The sequence below is a fragment of the Lissotriton helveticus genome, chromosome 2_1, assembly GCF_964261635.1.
Source record: "Lissotriton helveticus chromosome 2_1, aLisHel1.1, whole genome shotgun sequence".
In the NCBI taxonomy this organism is placed as follows: Eukaryota; Metazoa; Chordata; class Amphibia; order Caudata; family Salamandridae; genus Lissotriton; species Lissotriton helveticus.
The window spans coordinates 1,503,030,877-1,503,057,598 of NC_136059.1; the positions used below are offsets into that span (position 1 = coordinate 1,503,030,877).

The 26,722-nt window shown below is 47.1% G+C and overlaps 1 protein-coding gene across 1 annotated transcript in view; it reads left to right on the forward strand.

Moving 5' to 3' along the window:
* SCARB2 (scavenger receptor class B member 2) overlaps positions 1-26,722 on the forward strand; it is a 485,622-nt gene that overhangs the window by 144,779 nt on the left and 314,121 nt on the right. Inside the window, exon 3 of the mRNA XM_078676388.1 lies at positions 21,677-21,824. Coding sequence (XP_078532514.1) covers positions 21,677-21,824 — 148 coding nt within the window. The remainder of the gene's footprint in view (positions 1-21,676; positions 21,825-26,722) is intronic.

Here is a 26,722-nt window from a genome sequence, read left to right on the forward strand (position 1 = left end):
TTTTAAGAAGAATACATACAAACAAACTTTCCTGGTTAAGAATAAATACATACAATCATACTTTAATCACACCAACTTACACCAACTACACTCATACAATATCTGTACACAGTTGAGTGATTTATAACAGGAGAGAACCCCTGCCAACACCGCAATCTCAATGTAGGGCACGAGACTCAGCACTAGGTCGACGCGCGTTTCGGTGGGTTAGAGATGTAGAAACCACCTTCCTCAGGACCTTTCCAGATATCTAGCATTCACTTCCCAGGGGGACACAGTACCAGAGAGGCAGTATATGTTCAGTCTAATACTGTAGATCAAAGCAACATGGATCCACCACCTGGAGTCTCACCGGATCTCCAGTGATAGTCTATCAGAGTACCAGAAACTTTTATGTGATCGTCGTCCACACCATCTGAGAAGATTTCCTCTCGAATTACAGGTGACAAACAGGAGTACAAAAAGGTAGGCTTATGTACGCATATGTATTGCAGATATAACTTCTTTTCTATTTGGGGTGTATTTTGCTATGTCCTTAAATCCAGAACGTCTTCTATATAGATACCTACTCGTTCTTTCAAACGCACTGCTGTGTCGGCCGCCGCCCCATGACACCACGATAAGGATGATACTTCTCCAGCGAGCACCGCTCTTGTCGGCACATTTCTGGCCCACGCACCTGAGCGGCTTTCCACAGCCCTACGGAGGATCAGATGTCACAGTGCGGCCCACTCCGCTGATGAGTCCGGATGTGGTCCCTGTCTCTGCCACCGGTGTAGTCCCCACCTAGAGCACCGCAGCCAAGCGCGCTCTACGTCTGGTGTACTTGGGTTCCCGGCCCCACAGTTGCACTCAGCAGTCCAGCACGCCCTCAACCATATGCAGAGTAAAGTCCGAGGAGCACACAGAGTTCTGCGATAGGTGTAGGAGAGTAGGATCTGCTTACTATGGTTACCCCCTCTGTTTGCGGGTGTTTCACTGTTTTTTTACTTTAGTCTGGCTGGGGCCCCGCTATCCAGGACCCAGCCTAGCTGGGGCCCCGCTATCCAGGACCCAAGCCTTCCTCTCTTAATCGATTGCATGTACTTTAGGTACACTCCAGTTTGGTTACTGGGGTACCCTTGTGAGTCCCTAGTATATGGTACACTAGGTACCAAGGGCATAGGTACCCCAGGGGTCTACCAGGGGCTGCAGCATGTATTATGCCATCCCTGGGAGGCCTTCCAAAATGACACCACAGGACTGCTACGTGCATGAGCTGGGCCCCTCTGCAGCGTTCGAAGCCTATTCTCTGAGGCTGTTCTGTGATGTAGCCAGACCATATACTCTTAAGTGCATTATAACCTCCCGGTAAATGCTAACTTTGGAATGGCTGCATGGAAACATGTCGTGTTTGGCGTCAAACACTTTGGAATCCTACCCCCCCCCCCCCCCCTCTGCCAGTCCTGGGGGTAGAATTCCACCCTTCTAGAGGGAGAGACATTTACACACTGGTCTAACCGGTAATAGTTTAAAAGAGCCCTGGCATCACAAAATGGATGCTGCAGCCACAGACACGAGTCGGGCCTCCTGCTACTGACCGAAACTCCGGCTGTGGGGGCCAGGACAATAGGTTTCCTGTCACAGGGAGGTGTAACCACCTCCCAGACAGGCTTTAGTGTATTGAGGCTGGGTGGGTGCTCTCTGAAAGTGCTTTCAAGTCTGCACTGTGGCACATTTGATGTCCCTGTGCATAGCCCAGTACAAACCGGTTGCAGGGGCTACCAGCCCCTGCACTGGTCCAAAACTGGACAAAGGAAATGGGTGTAGCCACCCCTCTTTCCAGACCCTCCCATAGGTGGGTCCCCAGAGTATGTCCAACCCCTTTCTTAGGTATAAGTAAGGAACCCCGGGCAACAGGACTTTAGATTACACATGGATACAACTCTGCAACTGAATCCTGGAACTTCGACACTCTACGAAAGCCTAGAGGATGGAAGAATCTCCCTTGGGGTCAAGGAGTGACTCCCTACTTTGCAGGCACCAACGAAGCATCTTGCCGGTCTGCATTTCCGAAGCTCCCACCAGACTCCGAAGTATTTGTAACACAGGAAGAGGATTTCCAGACTTCTCACAGGCCGACCAGAGTCTCCAGCAAAGCTGAGACCCGCAGCGATCGGTATGGAACGACTGGAACATGGCGACCCGCGAGAGGATCTACCTGCACCCATACCGATCGCTAACGGCAACTATCCGTGGAGTTATCCGCTCCCTGATTGCCTGATAACCGTCTCTCCGGGTTTACAGCCATTTTCAAAACTACTCTTGCGTCATTCTGTAAATCCACGTTATTCCTTTAAAAAGTGCAGAGACAGAGTCTCTGAAGTGAAGGGACCCCGACATCCTTTTGACAACACACAACAAAGTGTATCTCTTTCAGCAGCTTACTTCTACCTAGAAACCATGCACTAAGTCACGGGCCCTGCCGGGTCGGAATTATCACCAGCAGAGCGGTTTCCTTTCTATTTCTTGCCTCAACTGCAGCCCTGAGGGGTCGCGGAAATACTTTTCCAAATGCGATGAAACACGTGTCGGCTGGCTGGTTTTGAAAAAAGAAAATATTAAAAGACTCAACTGTTGTAATACTGAACAGGAAACCCCTGCGTTGTTTCTGTTAGCTTTGTTCTCCTTTATATGTGTGTCAACATAGACACAACCGTTCTAGTTTTCTTTGCTGTGTGCATAGGGTATTTACGCAAAATTTGAATAGTGTGTCAGTTGGTTGCTGACACACATTTGAGTGGTTATAGGGTTTTTTCCCGCTCACCCAGTTGCACCACACCCCCACTTGTGAAAGATACGATTTGCGTCTACCTCTAGCAGAGTGCCTTAATTTTACTCTGAAACAAAAAAAACCTTTCTCCTGCTTGTACTGCAATACGGTTTACTCCTTTCTTGCAGTAGTGGCTGCCTGCCACCAGGGGGCGCACAGCTTTCTCAGCACTAGTGGTGGGTTAAAATGCTGAACCTGGTTACTATAAAAAGAGTCAGGCTTCGCTATTGCCCACTCTCCTGGCCTGAGTAGACGTGGTGGGGGAGGGGGAGGTCACCGGGCCGTTATATTCACTTCTGGCTACTCTGCATTCAGGCGTTGAGGGTTATCAGTACATTTTCTATTTGTTGCTGCACTTACAGGCAGCTTCCTGGCTGCATACTTTGGCGGCAGGGGATCACTCGAGGGCATGCAGCACCTTCCATACCGGTCTCAGCTCTCCTTCACAGCTGTGGTGTCCTCTGCAGCACAGGACGCGCGTGAGGGGCCGTTCCCGCTGCTACCTGCAGCGCTGTGAGTTTGTGCGGGCTGCTGTACAGAGTTATTTTTCACTAATGCTGCAGTCTTCCGACCGTGTAGACGGCATGAGCCTGGAGCCTCCAGCAGTGTCGGTTTGGTAACGCGGGCGTGCGGGCAATGCCCGAGGGGCCGGTGTCTGAGTTCTGCTGTGGGCTGCTTTTTTTAGCAGTCTGGGGGGCTATTTGGGCGCTGTCTCTATTGTTTGAATACAGCCAGCGGCCCAGTGGGTGCAGAGTGGCCTTTCTAGAGGCGGATGGGCGTCATTACCTCCGTTTAGCAACAGGCAAGAGGTGTCACTCCCTTTGTCTCGCGGGCCGGCCCATTATTGTGTGCACAAACTGAGAGGGGGCAGGGGGCCTGAGAAGAAGTGGCCTCACTTGTTCACCAGTGTAAACTAACGCTTGCATTTTTTTAACTCCCCTCCCCCGTACCCCCCGCAAAAGTTTTTTTTATAAGATAACACCAAAGTAGTGATTGGAGGAGTGTTTATGCAAATGTGGGCCGATTTTTTTTTTTGCGTGCCCGGGCCTATTTTCAATCCCAATCCAACCATGGCCTCCAGGACGATCTAACCCCTCACTCTGCCGTCATGGGGTATGTGCGCGCAGTGGGCCCACTCTCACTTTCTCTCTGAGAGGGTGCCAGCATCCTGGCTCACTACAGTTTGCAGTGCCGGAACGATCCTCCTACCTTGGGGGCAGCGCGGAGGTTTGTATACCTGGCTCACTCGTTGGGAGGGCACTGATCCCCTCCCCTTTCCTCTCGTCAGAACAGATGGTGGCAGGCTTGCGTGGGTAGCAAACGGGCACCTATGCCAAACCTCGTATAACCTTGAGGAGCGCGACAGAATCTGAAGCTTCGGCCAGATAATGAAAAGCCGAAGACCTGCCTGCTATCAGGATGGATAGGGATACTGAAGAAGGCATTCTTCAGATCAATGACAGAGAAATACTTAGCAGTGGGAGGTATCATAGTAAGGATTGTAGTGATGTCCGAAACCACCGGGAATTGGGGCACCACTATTTTATTAACTTCTCGTAAATCGATCACAAAACGATAGACATCAACATTTTCAGGGGTCCCGGTCTCAGGAGCTTTTTTCAAAATAGGCAGGATAGGGCTATTACAGATGTTTGATGCAGTTTCTTCAACCACCCCTTTATCAATCAAGTCTTGTATTGTAGAAAGCAAAGCTCGCTCTCCCTCTGGGGAGATCTTGTATTGCGGTATGCGGGGCAGTCTAGCACTGGGTTTTGATGTAATGCGGACCGGAGGGATATCCAGTTTACCGACATCCGTATCTCCTGTCGCCCACAAACTGGGTGGTATGCTCGCAAATTCAGACGGCAATGGGTCATTTTTAGCAAAACACTGTCTCGTACTTACATCGGGATTTTGAATAGTCAAATAAACACCATCGGGAGAGCAATGTATTTTAGCATTCAATCTTTTCAACATATCCAAACCCAAAAGATTCTCTCCACAACTGGAAGTTAAAAGGAATGGAGAGTCCATAGTGAACGGGCCAATAGTGAAAGGGAGAGGCTGAGAGATGGGGCTGATTACAGGAACTCCTGAAAATCCCACTGAAACATTATTTTGCCCGGACAGAGCGGCCCCTGGGACCAACGAGCGAGCAACCGAACTATTCATTGCTCCTGTGTCAATCAAGAACTTATCGGTGGTCCCCATCAACTCCCCTGTCACATAGGGTCCCTGCTGATTGACCGGTATCGACACTTGGCCCCCACTGTGTCCTTGGCTGTCCTATACATCTCCGAATTTATCCTGATCTTCGTAACCATAATCTTCATTGTAGTATTGCCTAGCTGTGCCTCGTGTTTTATCGAAATGATTTCGCTCGTGTTCTCCCTGCACAGCTCCTTCCCTGTGCATATCACTGCGGTCTGAGCCGCCTCGTCCTCTGCCCCTTCCTCGAACAGCTCCGTTCTGTTCTAATAACAACGGACACTGGTCTCTCCAATGGCCCTCCTGTCGGCAATCCGCGCACTGATTGGGTCCCCATCGGGAGGGTTGACTCCCTCCTCCTCCTCTGGAGACCGGCCCGCTGGACCCGGGCCCTCTGGCGCCTCTCCCTGTGCCTCGACCCCTCATAACTTGCTGCAACAACACTAGAGTTTTAAGATCCTTAGTCTTCTTTTCATCTTTATCCTTACTCTCGTTTTCCCTGTGTTCATAATACTGGGCCATGCTTAATATGATAGAAGGGGAGGACGTAGTCCACGTGCTTTCGGCGGCTTGCAGGCGGGTCGACATCTCAGGCATCAGATTCGTTACAAATCTATTCACGAACAATCGTATTCCCCCCTCGCTAGCGAGGTCCTGACCACTAAAATCTATGAAAGTTCCCTCGAATCTGGTAAAGAAATCGGAGACACTTTCATCTTTCTTTTGCCTACAAGCAGTCAGTTTATCCCAATCCACCTTTCGTGGAGGGATCAAGGTATGCATATAAGCTATAATCTTTGCTGGTAAGGTAATTATTTCAGCCTTCGGCTTATCCCCCGGCTTACGGTCTTGATCCCATGCTTTTAGCTCATCCCAGGTACCCCCCAACTCGGCCGCGTGGGGAGTATCGTGGACTTGCCGCCATATCTCTACAGGAACCAACAACCCGAAAAACAACTCAATATCTGCTAAAGTCATGACAGCGGAGGACGCTGCCTCTGTTAATTCCTTATAATAGGCAGTGGGATTCTTTTGGGGGTCCGGAAGTTGGGCTTTTAAAGCCAACACTTCACTTCGTTTCCATGGCGTATACACCCATTGTTCCTGAAACCTGGCTTCCACTCGGTCTCGTGTTATTATGTTTTGATCATTACGCAGCTCAGTTACCTCAGGATGATAAATGGGGTGCACCTCCCTCATGGGGTGCTGGGAACCTAACTCAGGGAACCGTGAAAAGAGTCTGCCTCGATAACCCACCAGAGTGTCAACATTCTTATAAACTTCTTCCGGGCTTAATTCGAATCTATGGGCACGGTCCTTAATGTCATACAGAATTTGCGGGGCTAATCCTCTCTCCCCAAAACACTGTTCCCAGATTTCAATAAGGAATCGGGACATGTGTCGCAGGGCAGTCTGTTGCATCACCGGCTCAAAATCTTTCATGGTACTCCATATGTCGGTTAAGGTGTATGTCTTTGTACATCCATCTAACTGCTTGGTCAGCTATTGCTTCTTTTTCTCCATAGCCTACAGACCCTCTCGTAAATAACCGTCTAATACGCGAGCCCTCTGGATCCCCAATCGAAGCCCGACCCTTGCAATCGGGTGTCGTGCTAGCTGACTGGGAAGTTCCTACGGGGCTAGGCATAGTTAATATCGTTGGGGAGACACCCGCCGCCCACAAGGGGTGGCGTGTGTCTGGGATCAGGGTGGCTAAGTTCCTAGCAGAGGAAGCAATGGAGCCCGGCACATCGGTGGGAGCCCGGGCGGGGCTCCCTCTTGAGCCGGCGCCACAGGGGCTGTGGGCGCTGCGAGAGGCAACGCTGGATATATCCGCTGTGGAGCATATGGCGGAGGGGGGCGAACGTCCAACAGATCCTCTATCTCATCTTAAGCTTCCTTACGGACAACATAGCTCTTATCTACCTCCAACCGAAATTGTTTATCTAGGTACTCGATGTTCTGCTCGGTCTGGTTCTTGTCATGCTCAATTGCTTTCTGAGTAATGGTCTGTCCTTGCTTCATTTTTACTAATTTCTCGGCCCTCACTCTTCTGCGGGTGGCCTCTTTCTGCCATGTCCTCAGGGTATCGAACATGGACTGTCTGCTGCGTTTTGCGAACAGACGTTTCTGCAAATAATTGATCTTTTTCTCGTCGAAAGACCCTGTTAATGGCCACTGCAGCTCTACATTATCCTTGGTGTACTTATGCCATAGACGAGTAAACACCAAGGGTCCAATCCCGTGCTTACAGTATAAGTCATGGCTGGGAGTACCTTCCGGAGGGGCTGGCTGACTTTCATCTAATCTAATACTATTTTGGCTGGTACAGCCAAAGCATAATTTACTGAAGCACGACATGGTTTTACTACTGTTCTAATTGTAGCTGTAGAAGGGAAAAAAGGCAAGTTATTATTTACAATACTCTCACACATACATGGCCATGTTCAACTATTCACTCAATCACTCATTCATACCCAAAAAGTCATATGACCATCCTGAATACAAATAAACGAAAACGGAACACAGATAGAAATACGGACAAAACAAACCAATATGAACCAATGCTAGCCCAAATCAAAGGACGTAGCCCGTCGACTCTCGTCTGTGGAGAACCGGTAAGTTCCAAAGTCAAAAGAACCAAAGATCAAAACAGTCTCACCATAGGGGCTGCCTAGAGATAGCCACACCGGTTTTTCACAACCACAGACCGACCTACCGATCATCCAATGGCCTTCTTGGTTCACCTCCCGGACTATGCTGGCTTAGCCCGCTTTTTCAAGCACCGCTCCAGATCTGTCCGAGTGCTACCCAAGCCTGACCATCAGCATTTCGGAGGGCGATCCGGCCAGGTGTGAACGTTTTACAATTCACACTTAGGCGTGTTAGTCATATCTCTATCAAATACAAAATAGAGGCGTCCGCCCGTGCAGTCTCACTACTGTCCCATCAGACCCCCTTCCAAAATACCGCGATCTCCGTGGTCTATGACCACCAAATTCCAAAACCAAATGCAGAAGGATATCTGACATGAAACGAGACAAAACACTCACCTGGTGCACTCCGGTCCGATTGCAAATTTCTCCACTGCCAGTCGATCTGTTTTTCCTGGTTTCACCCGTAGGACTCCGGTGTGGGGCCACTAGCAGTCAAGGCTTCTCCCAATCGGAAAAGCGGAGCAACCCTCTTTCTTTGGTCAGTCCACCCCCCCCGAACGAGAACACCATTCGTAATGTCCCGTTATTTACCATATAAGGAGGGACGACCCCAACGCGGAGTCCCGGCGGAGTCGCCAACTGAAGTACCGAAATTTCACAAACCCCCAAAGGATTATACTCACAATTACTAAATACCTTTCATCAATAATCAGTCGATTGGCAGTGTAGAAAGTTCAAGCGTTTATTAAACCAATAATACTCTGCCAGAGGAGCTCACAACGACCTCACACCCCGAGGACAGCAGAGAGACTGCTGGCACATTGTCAGGTCAACACATATATACTATCACAATTTGCAACCGTTACCTAAGATGGAAAAGTACAAGTTGGTACAGGAGGTGGCAAGGGATATGCCCATATATGGCACACAAAGCGTCTATCTGAGCTCAGTATAGTAAGGTCACGCCGGTCGACTCCCTTTTAGTAGTTTCGGTGAGAGTCTGCACAGCGCTTGCAAGAATGTGCTTATCTGGCCGGCCCCCTCCTACAACCTTGACGGGGCCCAAAAGCAGAAGCAGCTGCTCGCTACATGTGTTTAGCTATTTCTCATGAGAACGGGGAGATGCGAAAATGCAGAGCCATGGAAGTTTTTACAAACAGTGCTACGAGTTGGCTAAACAAAATGACGCCGGTCCTGTTGACCGACGCTAACCTATTTACAAGGAGAGCAAAGAAAATGGTTATTAGTAAAAATGACAGAATGTAACGAAGAGGGTGTCTTATGCCATAGAGGCGCTCTTTGTATGTTACTTAGTTGCATCACGCTGAACACTGACTGAGAAACTACAATCTATTTCCCCGTGCGAGGCCTAATCTAATTCCTGTTCCTCAGCTTGCAGCTCTATGTGTTGCACTTTGAGGGGAATGAGTTCCTGCTGCATCATTTCTATCTCTTCGTCCCTTCCCATCTCGTGTTCTTCCAGAGCCGCAGCACAATCACCCACCTCTTCCACATCGCACTTCAGCTCTTTTATGTCGGCAGGGAGCTGCCCTCTCAGCTCCTGTAACTCTTCACGTAGAGACGCGAACAGCGCAGTCATGAAAACTGTTGTGGCTGGGGCATCAGCACCCCCTTGGCCAACCGGCTGGCCCTCTTCCTCCTGGGATCATCCCGCAGTGCTCCCCTGCGCGAGCTGTTTCAGCAGCATCTCCTTCACTGAGCATTCTTTCTTCAGTCGGGTGGTCGTCATCTTGGATGCACCCGGGGTTGCCCAGTTCGGATGTGTGATATGGTGCCACCTACTATTTGACCGTCGCTCCTCGAGCCAAGCCTAGCCCGAGGAATGCAGATCAACGACTGGGTATGTGGACTTCAGGTGTCGTGGTACTTGCTTTAGCTGGGGTCTCTCCACAGTTGCCCCTAGGGCACGGTATAGGTCCGGACCGTCATGCTTCGCCACTTTCAGCCACATGCTATGTATGTGGGCCCGTGCGTGTCCTTCATCCTCGCGGCGCGTGGATCGGGACTACCAGCTTGTTTTACGCTTGCTTGAATACCCTCCTCCAATCAAAGCCTCACTGTGGCCCATTGAGGAATTATATATATGGGGATCCCTCAAGGACGCAGTGTCGTTAGTGCCCGCAGATGCTTTATTCTCTCGCTGAGGGACTCACCATTACACCGCCTCATGGGGAGCGGGCCACCGCCCGCTTGCTAGATCGATGGGGCCGACACAGGTCTTCACGCTTTCTTTGTAAGTTGGGGGTTCTCTGCGAAGCAGCCATCTCAGCCACACTCTGCCACTTGCCCACAGCAGTACGCCCTCGGATTGAAGGCCGGTGACAGCAGTCCTTCAAATGCTTCCGGAGTTTAGCGGTGAAATATACAACAGGTGCCCACACAGCTCCGAGGCCATTAGGGCCTGCTCCTCGCCAGGGCTTGGCGATCCTCCTGCGCGAGCTACGCACTCACCGCCTCCTGCTGCGTGTGTCCCGTGAGGCGAGTGCAGTGGGCACTACAGCACTCTTCAGGCCGTTATAGCCCGCACAAACTAGCCAGGGGTCTCTGCCCCAACGCCTTTACGACTCAGGTCTTTACTACTCAGAACGGGCCCCGCAGTAGGATCCACCCGCCAGGGGTCTTGATCTGGTCCCGGTTTCTCAGTTCCTGCCACCCCTCTTTCTTCCTCCCGCACTCCTTAGCAGACGCCCGGCTCACCTCTTCGGCGTCTGCTTGTTTATCTCGATGCTGGAGGTCGAGACTGCCTTCTCTCTCCGGCGGGCCTCGTGGTGCTGCTCCATAGACCTCCGCGTCCCCGCCTACTTCAGCCAGGCCGACGTCCATCCGCTCCCGCAAGGCACTTCAGTCGAGCCTCCAGGGCTCCTAAACAGATCCAGGGGGGCCTACGCTACTCCCGAGTCAGATCAGACCATCTCGCCACCAGTAGACTCGTGGGAGTATGCTGGGAAAACTTCGAAATCGTGGCGGGGCGGGAGAGACACCTCAATTATTTTTTTATTTTGTATTTTTAAACCAAAATCAACCCTTTCTATGTTGGCTACTCTGCAGGTGTATTCATGCAAAGCCGCTATTTGGGTGATAACAAGCTTTGTCAAAGCTAATAGGTGTCACAGGTGACACATTTTAGCTTTGCCAGTGATTCCTCATACCTGTTAGGGTCCCATAAGAAGCTCACCTTGCTTGTCATTAAGCAAATATTTTATATCATCCCCTAAGCCGCAGTATCACGCCTTAACTTTTCCCCAGGCTTCCATCTCCATACGTTTTCCTCTCGAGCTCCTTTCTACAAGATGTTGAGTTTGTAGTATGTGCTGTTTAATTGCTTCAACCTGTCGTCCCTTGAAGACGTTATACTGTGTATTACGATGTGGAGAATGCAGTGGTGTTCTAAGTGACACAAGTTCTGACACTCAACTTAAGAAAGGCTAAAGAGCATGGCGACCTTCCTGTTAAGTGACTGGGAAGTGCGATAAACGGGCTGTAATGGGGTTGCTATGAGGTCCAGCTTGGCTAATACGACGTTGGATGTATTACGATACATATAGCACCAAAGTAAATCGTGGTTTTAGTGACAACCGGTATTGCCTTTGTAGTGGAAGACAAACATCTGGCACGTGAAGTATCAAACACTGCATGAGCGCACTGCAGTCGCAATGCCAACCAAACTAAAATGATGATGTATATAATTGTGTGTGATTCCCAGATGCCTTTGAGATTCGTAACCGTGTAATTTCAACCCTGTTATTAAAAGAGAGACATCCATGTCTATGGTAATTAGGCACCGTTGCATTGGGCGCTATGCTATGCACTCCGTTTCTAGGGCTGTGCCTGAAGATTATTATCAAAAAGCAGACCATGTTGGCTCCTGGGAGGACCTGGAGTCACTGTGTACTTTTATAATGCACCTCCACCCCACTGACTATATCCGTGCTCTGTGATCTTGAAAAACGCAGGGGTGGAAAGTCTACACATTGCATGAGTAGTTGTGTTAGACCAATCCCCAGGGCTCAGTGAATTCAGGAGAAACTGGGCAACCCTTGGAACAATCACTGTTTGATGCCCCGTGAGTCTCGGGAATTAGTTACAACTGCAAGTTCACTGAATGCAAAATGCCTTCTTATGGAGGTAGCAAGGGCAGCCAGTAAAGAATTAGTCTTGAAGAGAGCGGTATAATATTCGAATGCAGACCGGTCTTGGAGGAGGCAAAATAAATTAGTTAAATAGCCCTGGCAGCGCTATGGCTTTATAAGATTTAGGGGCACATGCATCAAGCCCGCATTTTGTCATTCCCAAATAGCAAATTTTACAGATTCGCTAGTTTGGGAATCGCAAAATGCTACGCATGTAGGAATCGCAAAAAAATAGCAATTCCTACACATTCCTTATTTGCGACTCGCAAATTGCGAATCGCAATTAAGAAATGGCTTCCCATAGGAATCAATGGGAATTCCATGCGCAGTTTGCGAGTACCAAATAGGCACTCGCAAATTGCGCATGCAATTTCAAGGATGCCAAAAGGACACACTGATGCACTCCTTGAAAGTGCAATTAAAAAACATGCTGCACACACACATGCCCCAAGGACGTTTGTGTGCAACATAGAACTTTTTTCGCAAATTACCATCAACTTTAAGTTGATGGTAATTTGCGTTTCTTAAAATCAAAATCGCTATTTTTTTTGTTGCATTGCATTTAATGAATTGAAATTTGCGATTCCCTAAATGCAATCGCAATTTAAGTAATTGCAAATTTTGCAATTACTCATATAGCCATTTTTACATTGCATCCCAAATGCAAAAATTGCAGTCGCAAAGGGGCAGATTCCCCAAATCTGCCCCTTTGCAACCTTAAAAAGCAATGATACATGTGCCCCATGGACCTCTATTCAGTTAATGGTTCGATAGAGTGATACATGATTTGTATGTTTAGTCTCACAGTATGTTACTTAAACACTTATGAATGCAGACCTGCCAAGTTTAAAATGTGTATTTTGTGTGAACAAGAGGCGTGGCCATTAAGAAGTGGCTCTAAGGTGTTTGGGGGACTTTAAGACATCACCAGAAGACTCTCAAGGAAGGCAGCAAAAGGGGTCCAAAGAGAGATGGGACTTGGAGCCCGACACTGTTCTAGCAGACACTCCCACTCTCTCCGAAAACGAACAAGATAGGACAGTTTTTAAACCCCCGATGGACTTTGGCAGCACATAGCTCACAATGCTGACCCTGTTGACCAGTTCACCTCTGACAGTGGATCACAGATCAACAAGAAAACAAAATTGTAATAAAAAAATATTCAAAGTGAATATGAAGTTATGAGACTCAATCACTGGTATTCAAAAACATCACTGTCAGATCGAATCATACAGCCAGAGAAGAGCAGATTGGCAGAACATAGCCCACACACAGTGAGCTGGAAACTCTCTCTTTTTTGGGGTTGCCTCTTCAATGTGTGCATACATACCTCATTATGTGCACACAGTTTGATATTAGCTGTTTACTGGCAGACTGAGTGAACGAGCCAGTATTGTGTGACACGCGGTGGTGACATGTGAGTTGGTATATCTGTGAATGTGAACAGTTTGTTGGGGGAAGAGGGGTGAGTGATTTAGAAGTTTCAGCACTCCATCCATCATCTTGCTGTGTTTGCTGTTTGCCCTAAGTGGCCAAAGGTATGCCCAGACGTGGGTCCCTTGCTCACTGTGCCACTGAATTACAGCTAGCCTGGCTGAGGGGTGATACCTCAAAACCTGTCCCAGGATGCTTGTTTCCGGTCCAGGGAAGACCTGGCCTGGTAGTTCGGTCTGGACTGTTCTCATGAGGAGCAGAGCCAAGACTGATTAGCGTATGGTTGGATCCAAACTGGGATGGCGAGCAAAAGAAAGATGGATTCAACCCAGATCTGTTGACTGGGGGTGAGTGGTTGAAAGGTTTTGGTACTACATCCATCATCTTGTGTTTGCAACAGTCTGATTTACCCAGGTTAGGGGGGGACCCAAGACACATTTACACTAACTATTAATGGAACCATTCAGTGCATCAGTGGTAGGGCACGTTCTGTTCTATAGTGCACCGTCAGTAAGTTGTCTGTGGACAATTGTTACAAGTCTTAATTTTTATTTGATAGATGTGTGCATGCACATTGGATTTTTTCACACATCTGCTTCCAGGTCACATGGCCAATGTCATTCGAGTACCGTGTGTGCTTTTGATGCATGCATCAGCATTTTCTTGCAGTGGCAGAGTGCATGGGGGATTGTAGTTAGCAGGAAAGTGCTGACAGCGGTCCTCTGCTAATGCAGGATGATATTTAGCAGTTCAGTGCAATGCTTTCATACTGAACAAACAAAGGGTGTGCATGCCTCAGAGTTGCAAACTGACTTCAAGCAGCCATGCAGGTGGTAGTGACAATGTCCATCATTATGGTGAGCACATAACCGCTGCATACCGTTCTCAGGGAAGGAAAACGAACAACCTGAACAAGGTGCGATGTCAAGCAGGTTCCCCAATTGTATCTTGATCTCTTTCTTCTCTCACTCCTGTTGGCAGGTGTAGATTTGAATACCTGCATTTAGTTGTTATCATCCTCAGTTCGGCTGGGCAGTGACCCCACTCCCTGCTCTCCGCAACGCTTCGTACTTTTGACAGTGATCCTCACGTAATGCACATGTTCAACTAGACCTTGGTTCTTACAGTTGGTAAGGCAAGTTCTCAACATTGTGATGTCTGCCACATGCTCTCCTCAATTGCAAAAAACACAGTTAATGGACAGAATGTAGAACAATGTCATACATTCACCCCAGTACAAGGATCTGGGCCTAAATCCATCGTTTTTTTGCACTCCACACCACCCTGGGTTAGACAATGTTTTTCAGCTCTGACCCTGTGCTTCATGGGAACAGTCCAGTCCGAACTACCAAGCCATGTCTTTCCCAGACCGGAATCAAGCATCCAAGGACCAGTTTCTGGCTATCAGCCTTCATCAGCCTGGATAGCTTGACTCCAGTGGTGTGGAGAGCCTGGGACTCACGTCTGAGCATCCCCAGCCCACTCGGGGTGAAATTGCAAAAAACACAGTTAATGGACAGAATGTAGAACAATGTCATACATTCACCCCAGTACAAGGATCTGGGCCTAAATCCATCGTTTTTTTGCACTCCACACCACCCTGGGTTAGACAATGCTCTCCTCAAGCCATTCAAAAGGGGGTGGTGATGGCCGGAGCATCTGAACCAATCAAACACTCACACCCAGTCAACAGCTCTGAGTTTAATCCATCACCGTTCTTTAGCCCACTCTGCCACTCCAGTTCAGACATGGCCATATGCAAATCAGTCTGACCCTGTGCCTCATGGGAACAGTCCAGCCCGAACTGCCAAGCCATGCCTTCCCTGGACCGGAAACAAGCTTCCTAGGACCGGTTTCTGGCATTTCAGCCGTCTTCAGCCTGGCTTGCTTGAATACAGTGGCAAAGTGAGCAAGGGACTCACGTCTGAGCATACCCCTGCCAACTTATGGCGAACAAAGCGGTACAAAAGGGGGTGGTGATGGACGGAGCATCTGAACCAATCAAACACTCACACCCAGTCAACAGATCTAAAAACAGTAAATCACCAACGAACCAAAAATAGCAGCATCGTCCATCACAAATCGTAAGCAACGGTGTTGTGCTGGACGATGCTGCTATTTTTGGTTCGTTGTTGATTCACTGTTTTTAGAAGACTCTTCTGAGAGGTTTACCTACCTCGCCACGAACCACAGAATTTTGATAAATAATCGTGATTGGATTACTGCGATAGCTGCTTTTACTTTTTTGGTCTTAAAGAATCATCCTATAGAATTAGCCCTGAGGAAGTCTGTGGCTTATACCACTAAAGACGAAACACGTGTTGGTGGCTAGGATTGTTTGTGAAGAAGTGCTGTGAAATAAATGAAGAAAAGACGATCGTCTCAACCTTGATTTACTAAGGACTTTAACTGTCAATTCTACTGCTTACTTTAAACTATTCAGCGCAGCGCCCATTTCATGAGTGCTTTGCTGTTTCTATTTTTTTGTGTGACTGCTCCTCACGTAATGGCAGAGCCGAGTCATGAGCTCTTCACAGCACAGGTGGTCTGCCTTTCAGTGCTCCGCTCGGAACTCAGCTGTGCCATTATTTCAATGTATCCACTTTGAGCTACGTCTGTTTGCTTCCCCCTCCCCTTATCTGTGTGGACCGTGTCACCCCATTAAAAGCACCCCCTGGCACCCTGGGTTTCACCACACATAAACAGGAGCAGTATTTCTGATTTCTAGGGCCACGCTGTAGCTCCTTGCTGGTGGCCCTCTGTGGTGCAGGCTCTCCTAGTAGAGCAAGGGGACTTCTGCTTGCAGCCCAACAAAGTTAATCTCTGGGCTCCGAAAGTGTTCTGCCTCCTCCATGTTGCTGACGTCCGCAGGGTCTTCGAGAGGTCAGCAACATGGAGGAGGCACAACACTTTCTGAGTGCAGAGATTAACTTTGCTACCAAGGAGGCATCCGGAGCTCAAAGTGGATACTTTGAAATAATGGCACAGCTGAAGTCAAGGTGGCTAATAATGCCCCCCAACTCAATCGGGCTTGTATGATTAGCTTTAGAAGGATGAATAGCTGGGTTGGCCCTAGTGGGGATTTAATGTGTGATCCGCAGAGGGTGAGCAGCCCACAGAGCTACCGCCATGTTTGATTGGAGCAGAATGAGACAGACGGCAGGGATGAACCAGGACCAGCTCGCAGGATGCAGAGTTCGAGAGTGACGGCTCCGAGGGGACAGGAGAGAGATTAACAGAGGTGACATATATCTGCAGAACGGTTGACAGAGCTTGAGACAAGGGTAGCCGGTAGGAATCCGAGCCGGGAGCTGGGGCTGTGCACGCAGCATAATGCCTGCATAAGCTGAAACCAGCTGGTGATAAATCCAATAAAGATCACATTAAAATGTAAATAGTAACTCTAATTCAATCCACATAAGCGCCAGTAATGAAGGGGAACGGTGTAAAGTGCTGTCAGGACAGATGTGCATCTCACTCTCTACTCACTCTCTACTACTCACTCTCTACCACTCACTCTCTCTAGTACTCACTCTACTACTCTCTCTCTACTACTCACTCTCTACTACTCATTCTCTACTAACTCTCTACTAACTCTACACTACTCTTTACTACTCTCTACTACTCACTCTACTACTCACTATCTACTACACTCTATTACTCATTCTCTACTACTCTCTACTGCTCACTCTCTACTACTCATTCTCTACTACTCACTCTTTACTACTCACTCTCTACTACTCACTCTCTAATACTCTGTACTACTCACTCTACTTCTCTCTACCAGTCTACTACTCACTCTCTACTACTCTAGTCTACTCTCTACTACTCACTCTCTACTACTCGCTCTCTACTACTCTCTACTACTCAATCTCTGCTACTCACTCTCTACTCACTCTGTACTACCCACTCTCTACTAGCAATACCCAGCCCACACCATCCACATCCATAAACTTATGGTACTTGTGGATCTATATATTTATCACTTTCTTCGAATTTAGCATTTCCAATTCACTACCCTATTTCCCAGCCTATACTTCTCTCAATACACCTTCTAGCCCAACTTTCTGACTCATCTCAAACTTCTTTCTACTACTCTTTCCAATGCACTACCCTATCTCTCACCCTATACATCTATCATTATATCCTCTACACCCACTCTCTCATTTATCCCAAACTCCATACCCCTACTATGTCCCCCAAAATAACCCTTTCTAGACTCCTACTCTACCCCTCCTTGCATCATCTGACACTTCTTTTGCTATACCGATCCCCTAAACCAAACCTTTCTAAACACTTCCTTCTGACTCCTCCCCTCCAAAACTCCTTTTTACTCATCCAAAGGCCTCCTCCTACTGCTGAAAACAAAACAAAAAAAAAATCTTTCACTCATTTATCCCTCCACTATCCTTTTCAATCAAAATTAACAGACTAACATGTTCACTTCTCAAATTCCATATTCAACTATACTACTTCACCACTAATCCTTTATGGGTTCCGGAGTGGCGTGCTACTCTCCAGAAAAGCGCTTCAACACCCATCAGGGGTAACAAGTGCTTTATGAATGCAAACCTTTCTTCCCCTTTTATCCCTCCGCTATCCTTCTCACTTCAAATAACTGAATAATATCCACCACTGAAATTACTTCATATTTCACCATGTTAATTCACCACTAATCCTTTATGGGCTTCCTGAATAGCGTGCGTCAACACCCCATCAGGGGTAACAAGCGCTACATAAATATAAACCTTTTTCCTCCTCTATCCTTCTGCTATCATTCCAAATCCAAATAACTGACTAACCTATCCACCACTTAAAATGTACTTGCATGTTTCACTATACTAATTCAACACTAATCCTCTATGGGTCAAGGAGTAGCGTACTACTCGCCGAAAAAGCACTTCAACGCCTCGTCAGGGGTAGTAAGCGCTATATAAATGCAATTACTATACTATACTATACTATACTCTACTACTCACTCGCTACTCTCTGCTGCTCGCTCTCTACTATTCACTCTCTACTGCTCTCTACTATCACTCTACTACTCACTCTCTACTGCGCACTACTACTCACTCTCTACTACTCACTCTCTACTACTCACTCTCTACTACTCCCTACTGCTCACTCTCTACTGCTCACTCTTTACTACTCACTCTAATACTCTCTACTCACTCTCTACTATCTACTACTCACTCTCTACTCCTCACTCTTTACTCTCTCTTACTCACTCTCTACTACTCCCTATCTACTACTCACTCTACGACTCACTCTTTACTACTCACTATCTTTTACTCTTCTCTCTACTACTCACTCTCTACTACTCACTCTCTACTACCCACTATTTACTACCCATTCTCTATTACTCCACTCTCTACTACTCACTCTCTACTACTCACTCTCTACTACTCTCTACTACTTGCTCTCTACTACTTGCTCTCTACTATTCACTCTCTAGTATTCACTCTCTACTACTCACTCTACTACTCACCCTCCACTACTCACTTTACTACTCACCCTCTACTACTCACTCTCAACTGCTCACTCTCTATTACTCGCTCTCTACTACTCACTCTCTACTACTCTATACTACTCCCTACTACTCACTCTCTACTGCTCACTACTACTCACTCTCTAATACTCACTCTCTACTACTCACTCTCTGCTACTCACTCTCTACTTCTCTCACCTACTCACTCTACTACTCACTCTCTACTACTCACTCTACTACTCTACTACTCACTCTCTACTACTCACTCTCTACTACTCACTCTCTACTACTCTACTTGCTACTACTCACTCTCTACTTCTCTCTACTACTCATTCTCTACTACTCACTCTCTACTACCCACTCTCTACTACCGACTCTTTACTATCCCCTCTCTACTACTCTACTCTCTACTACTCACTCTCTACTACTCATGTTGTGTGGCGTTTTAGGCTCCGATTGAATTTTCCAGATTCATGCCCTTATGTAGGTACAATTCACGCTGCCCTTATATAGGCATGTAAATCAAGCCCTTATTTAGACATAGTCCATGCTACCCAAATACAGGCATGGCCAATTCTATTCGTTCACCAAACGTCACAACGATTTCTTGGAAAACCAGCTTAAGCCCTTGCTTGAATATTGATTTCTCCAAGAACTCAGTTACTATACAACGAACAGACAGTGGAATTGTACTGCTGACATTCCTTAAGCTGGAGGGAGGATACATATACACTGAAGTGGGGCAAGAGGACACAAGGCTCTTTTAGAAATTCGATTAGGCCTGTTACTGAGAGTAGGTACTGATTAATGTTTTTTAAAGGACTCCAATTTGACAGATGATGGGGATGAAGGATGGGACAGCGGTGTTTGTTGCTCATGGTGAAAGGGACCCCTTGGGTGAGGCCAGCCTTTTGTCTTTTTTTTCTGATCACTCTTAAGTGTGGCTGATGACAGCCAGGTGCAAAAGGCTCACACAACTTTGTGCCTCTGTTGTGGTGCTCCAGACTAGAGACTACTATGCTGTGAGGCACATCACTCTTCACAAAATCCTTGTCTGGAGAGCTGTCTGGATTGGACACTATAAAGGAGAACCCCTAAACAATTTCTAAAAGTGCACCTCACTTCTTCCTTGACTTTGATTACCTGTCCTGAAGCACCTAGAATCCAAATTGCCTGCTGAGAGAAGGAAGCAGCCAGCCAACCATGCAGGACGTTTGACTGTTCAGGAGGACCGAGGTGGAGCATGACCCTAGTGAGGTGGGTATGCAGAAGTAGGCAGCTCTAGAGAGCAATGTATATGCACTGCTGTTGGGAGGCCCCAGACTCTCAAGTATGATTCCTGGTGGGAATCTTGAAGCTGAAGCATGACTAAAGCCAAAATGCCCACTATGTGAAGCTGAGACTTGACCCAAACAGCTGTGCAAAATAAGTAAAGCTGCAGCGTAATCTGAGCTGCTGTGCCTAATCTGTGAAGTTGCAGTGTTATCGGAGACACTTAACCCAATCTGCATAGTTGCTGTGTGACCTGATCCACTGCGCCCTTATTGTGAAACCGCAGTGTGACCCAAAGCCACTGTACCTGCACCCAGTTGCTGCGGGGGTACCCAGAGCTGCTGTGCAACTTGAGATATTACTGTGCCAGAAGTCATGGTCCTCCATCCAGCATTCGAAGTTGGTGCAAGACCTCACCATTTGCTGAGCCCGACCATGCATGTCTGATCCTGACCATGCATGTCTGATCCTGACCATGCATGTCTGATCCTGACCATGCATGTCTGATCCTATCTGGACCTGAACAGCTCAAGTGAAGCTGCACCAAGCATTTGCAGGACAAGCACTGAGAACATTCAGCACTCCACTGAACATCCGTCCTTGTCCGTAGTGGCATCAAGCAGATGCCACTTGTGTGTGTCTTGCCCAGGAGAATTGAGCTCTCACAGCGTTCTGACTTGTTGACTTGTATGCTTCCACTGCTGCTTGCATCCAGGAAACTGAAGAAGCCGAGAGGAACTCTAGGCTCGCACTTAACCGGGAAGAGGCTGAGCATGGAGTCATCGAAAGAACCAGGCAGTCACTTGACAACCATTGACCTGTTTAGGGACTGAAAGAGTCCAGTTGAGTGAGAACAAGTGAAATAAGTTAACAAGACGCTAACAAAAGAGTACTGGGGTAATCTGCACCTGGGACTAATCACACTAAAACCAAACCTAGGGAGTGAACCGCCTAAACAGTGGGGGCGGGAGAGAAGGAGGGGGTTGGGGGCAAGGTCAGAATCAGGATGAGGCGTCATCCTGCTCTAGCCCCTGGACCTTAAACTAAATTTTCCTATATTTAGAATTTTGTTCCAGGTTGCATTAAAGTAATTTTCTTCTTTAAAGTCAAGCACTAGGTTGGGCAATCATTTAATATACTAATGTGTGTTTAAATACTGAGCTCGCACAAGCCTCCCCTACCTCCCTGAGAAACCGGTGATTGCTTGCCATTGCCACCACTGAGGGTCAAGTACTGACGGGGTTGTACATAGAAGGACAGACCCCGAGACATGAGAAACAAACAATCTTAACCCCACATTTGAGACTCAGTAGATCGTGAAACAAATTGTATTGAGGAGGCAGACTAAACAAACATGGCAGATTCATCTTGGTTACAGTTTGGGCCCAAGGTTTGGCCCACCCTAACTGTTAGTAGGTCTCATGTATAATTTGGGTCATTTGTTGACAGGGACCTCCTTGTCTAATGTTCTTGTTGGAACGCTTGAAGTAGATGCAGGCAATGAGCACCATTAGGTTTTTTCTTGTGGGTGAAAATGTAAGAGACCTATCAAACGAAGGCAAAGTGTTTTGTGTGAGTAATTTTTAAGAATTATGTCGACATATATTTCCAAAGTCACTATTATTATAATGTTTTGCTGCTCTTCTTTTCTAAGGGAGTACAGACCAAGAGAAGAGGTCGCGTTTTTGGACAATGGCACAAAAATATCTGCTGTTACTTCAAAGTCGTACATCTTTGTACCTGAAAAGTCCATTGGAGACCCACACGTTGACATGATCAGAACTGTTAACATACCTGCAGTGGTAAGAATGTATTGCAATAGTGTGAAGCACTGTCGCTATTGAAGCTTTGGTTTGATATCTAATAACAACAATGCCTTCTAATGATTATTTGGCGCAATTTACATCATCTACATTGGAGTTAATTCATTGTTTCCAGATTTTCTTTTGGGAAGACAGCTACTTATCTTTAGCTTGTTGTGAGTGCAGTTGCTAACATAGCACAGAAATTACACCACATTTTTCTCGTTTGAAAGGATGGGGGCATTCAAAGTAATCTCGCTGACTGTGAAGCCTATTCATAGCTGCCAAGGTTTCAGATTGCCATGTGTGACATTTTTTAAATTTCAGTGAAATTATGAGTGACATTTGAACGACTATGAGTGACACTTTCTCGCGAGCGAAAATTATGCAATGAAGACTAGGAAAACTTATAAATATCAGAAATTACAGCCATTTGAGCAACAAGAAACTCCAAGAACTTCTTGAAACTGCTGCAGAGCACCAGAAATGGAAGGACACTAGTGGCAAAACACGCACCGGCATCCATAGTCTAAAGATAATACCTCTGCCTCAAGTGAAGTACTCTGGTACCCAAGGATGACAAGACAGAGCAGCCCTGCGCCTGCAGATACTGTGTCTCAAATAATGATCAGATCAATGCGTGGTGCGCTCCGCGCTGTTTAGTAATCATGTTACAACTGATTATAGTGGACAGGGGGGCCTCTGAGGAATGATGACACAAATCGGAACCCCTCCTTCCCCCCCCCCCCCGCCTGCAGATTTAGTCGGATTAAATCAGATCTGCTGATAAACCAGGCTCACTCAAAAGGATGATGAAACGGAGCAGCCCTGCCTGCATATTTTAAACTAACTTGATTGCGTGTCATACTGAAATAATTCATGAGAGATTATGAGAGACTTTGCGCGCCGCTCCGCAACGGCGCTAATGTCACAAGCACTAATTAAACTGAGTAGTACTAAAGTCTGGCCTGGCGCGCAGAGCGTAACGTTGGCAAGTAAACACCTTACTTATTAGAGTTAGATTGCTGCTGTCTCTGCGTCCTGGCCCGTCCTGCGGCCGCGGTCTCGGCATTACTCCACAGGGACCCGCGGCCTCACACTCAGCACACTGCATCATGCACTCTTCTCCCAGTAGTCTGCAGAGTGACTCAATGACTCGTCCGCCGCCCGACCGCACTTTGCACCAGCGATGTCTGCGATGCCTTTGATGCGCTGCGGCGCCGGCGGCCATCTATCCTGTTGATCATGAGTGAACCTCACTGCTCGGTCCGGCATCTCTGCCCGGTTTTATGGGATTGCGGCACATTTAGCAGTGGCAGCGCACGGAGGACTAGACTCTTAGTTTGAGTCTCCCGCTACTTTTGACCACACTTCCTTTTCCTCCTGCCCAGAACGTGACACACTACAGTCACATCCAGTGATTAGGCCCCGCCCTGGTGTGCCACAGCGCTAGCGCAACCCTCTCCTGAACCTGCCTGGGCAGGCTTCGCTCCCCAGTCTCGGTAATTAGCAGTGTGTGTGTCAATCTGTGTCTGGTGCGGGTGGTTTGTCTTAAAGCCGCGCGGCGCCGGCAGATTTAATTTGTAACAATTGTAGCACTCTCAGCCACTCGACTCCAGAGCAAACATGATTAACTATTAACTTACTGCCCAGTGCCTGCAGCAAGTCTGCGGAGGAGCAGGCAGGTGACGGCGGCTCGCGCTGGCACTCTCGTAGCCAGAGTTTCAGAGTGGCAGAAATGCGTGACAATGCATTTCAGTGCGGTGATGCGGATCATCGCACTGAAATGCGTGAGTGTCACACCTGTTGCGTGACGCTTGGCAGGACTGCCTATTCTTTTTATTATTTTGAACAGCCGCTTCCTTAAACATGCAGACACAAGTAACTTGCATCACTGAAAAGAAAAATGACATCATAGATTCTATTATTATTAATAATGAATCATTTGCCCAATTCTTTTGCCATTTGTTGAAGACATTACTGGACATGACGGTTGCAATGCTTTAGTAAGAATTCGCAATGCTAAAAACTGTTTTACACTAAAATACACCAGTGATCGTTCCAAACTGCTGTTCAACATTTTCCTGGTGAACTTCAACTGTATTTCAAAAGTATCGACCATAAAGAACAGGAATATGCCAAATCTGTTGCCAAGTTAAGTAAATGAGGATTTGCCGTGGTTACTGTTCCTCTGCAGCATGATACAACCACACACTTAATGGGGTAACATGATTTTTCTGTAAAGGTTTTAGAACCTAAAATGACCACATTTTTGATAATGGTACAACATTTTGGTTATGGGTGGCATGTAAATGATGTGAGAAAAGAGTATTTTTATAGCTACAGTTTGATGTTTGCAGGGCATTGTGAATAAGAAAATGGGTGTGATCCAAGATAGTCGCGCTGCCCTGGGTCACCCAAGCCGTCTAGATTTAAAAAGAACTAATTGCCTTGATGTAGGCCAAGACTGAGGCATATAACTGCAGTCATCCCTCAAGTTGCTCAGATCTTTGGCTTTCATAATGTCACTTCAGTAATCCTATTGTACACCACCCTAGATTCCCTGGGTCACTAAATTTAAAAAATGTGTGGGTTCTTAGATGTCTCAATGTGTCTAGCAAACATGGATTGATAATTTATAGTGATTATTGTAGCCAAAAGGTATATAGAAAATCCAAGTTATTGGATCATTTCGCATCCGAGTGGTAAGCATGTCGGTATGTTTTTTTCAGGGGAAGTGTGAGAATGCAAGGTTTTTTTTTTACAGAGTTTTATATAGAGCAAACTTGACCCGAAGGTGGCGGGTATCAGAGCGCTTTACACGAGCACCAGTTGTGTTACATGAGGACACATTGATTTTTGTTAGGCACAGGGAGATTAAGTGAATTGCCCAAAATCACAGGATGTTCAGCGTCATTGCCGAGACTCGAACCCAGTACCCCAGATTCGAGGTCGACCGCCCTAGCTGTTAGGTCAACTCCTCTCCCCAGTTGGTAGGGATATTTGCCATTGGCAGTAAAATCATGGTTTTTAAATGTTAGGAAATCGTGCCTTTCCCTAGTACTTGACATTTAATAGGCATTATGTGTAAGTAAGGGGAGCTTGCACAATTCACGCGAGACACACCTCTTTAGAGTCGCCCTGGTCTCTCGTTTCAAATGGTTTGAGGTCGATCGATTTCCTTGAGTGCTGAGCAACAGTGGGGCCACAAACTACAGACATATCACTGATCAGCTCTCACTGACAATCCATGCATCCAAAAGGCTCCGTATATTGAAGCAGTTTATGGCTAGGCAAAAAACACACCTTTTGCCAGGAAGCCTGACTCCCCACTTATTGTGTTTTACTCGACAAAAAAACTATCTATCACGTCAATGTCCTCAGACCTGCGATTCAGGGAGTTAAAATACCTCATCTGTACCTCCTTTCCAAATATGCCACTTTTAACAGAAATTCTGTGCCGGGACTGCTGAAGAGGGATAATCTCAAGCAGAAATCTTTTCACGAGGGTTAAGGCTCTGAAAAGATACTTGCTCAGGTATCATCGCCCTGCTGGACTAGTCAGGCAGCAATCATTTCAGGAGGGGCACCTTTAGACAGCGGGTGGTCTTCCTTTTCCAATGGCTTTTTTCATCCCCCAATAGCTGTATTTTCAATGCAACAATGTATTTCTCTTTTTCCCTTTCATGGCTGCGTGACAACCTTTCTGCACCCTGGGCGGAGGTGGAAGTGGGAGTGGCGTTCACCATTCCATCGAAAGTGACCCAACGAATGAAGGAATTGCTTGTCTGGGATTTCTTTTCGGTCACAATCTCAGTTCAGGAGTCAATGGAAGAGAGGCATAATGAGAAAATGGAGAGTCTCTCTTTCCAGCAGAGCTTCTACCATGCAAACTGGGGTCTACAGAGAAATCTGTGATCGTGTTTTTTTTTTTAAGTCAGTGGAGGCATTTTTCGCATTACCGGAGGTGAGCTGGGGTCACTGACCGGCCGTGTCAGCCCATGTGGTCATTAGTGAGAGCACTTCAGCCACAGCCCTAGGATGAATCCTGGAGGTCCCTGTTGCGAGCATTTCATTCTTTCCCTGCTTTTTTCCACTCTCCCGCTGGTAGGGCATTTAGGTCTTGTCCTCACCAATACAGAGGACATTCTGCTGTTGTATGGTATCTATTCTTAGCACTGAGAGGGTTAACATCAGAATGCATTTTTAGTAGCAAAAAGCATTCCATTCTCTGCCCTCTCTACCACAGACGTTGCACTTGACACTATTTTATGACCATTCTCTGATGTGGCTGGCTACTTTCTTTTCTAGGATGACCATCAATTAAACTTCCACGATCATTGGAGCCATAATTCAGCCCCTAATTTACAGAGTTTCCTATATTTTTTCTATTCCAGGTCACATTACAGTATTCTTGTATGAATTACTTGGAATGACCCTCCACTTGGAGAACCTAGCCAAGAAAACTGTTATCATGTGGGATTTAAATTTAAGGGCTGATGGAAAGAAATGTAAATTGGCGACCAACTTTTTTGAAAACCTAGCTGCCCGTTGCTCCAGACAGATATTGCGCGGTCCAATACTCCTAGCCAGACACAATATGGACCTGGTGTTTACGCTCAGCCTTTACCTCTCCAGCACAATGGTCTAAGCACAAAAATGGTCAGATCCAGGTTATGAAATTCCATGAAATATCTACTTGCCCAAAGGAGGGAATGCTTTATAAATCCACATACCCTGTATAAAAATCCACTTATACCATTTTAGGCTATGCAGTAAGATTATAGCCTTATAGCCCTCCGTAGCGGGCTATTACAGCTATTAAAGGCCCGCTACAGTGTTAAAGGCCCGAGCCAAAGGTGAGGGACTTTAACAAGGTAGCGGGATTTTAATAGCCG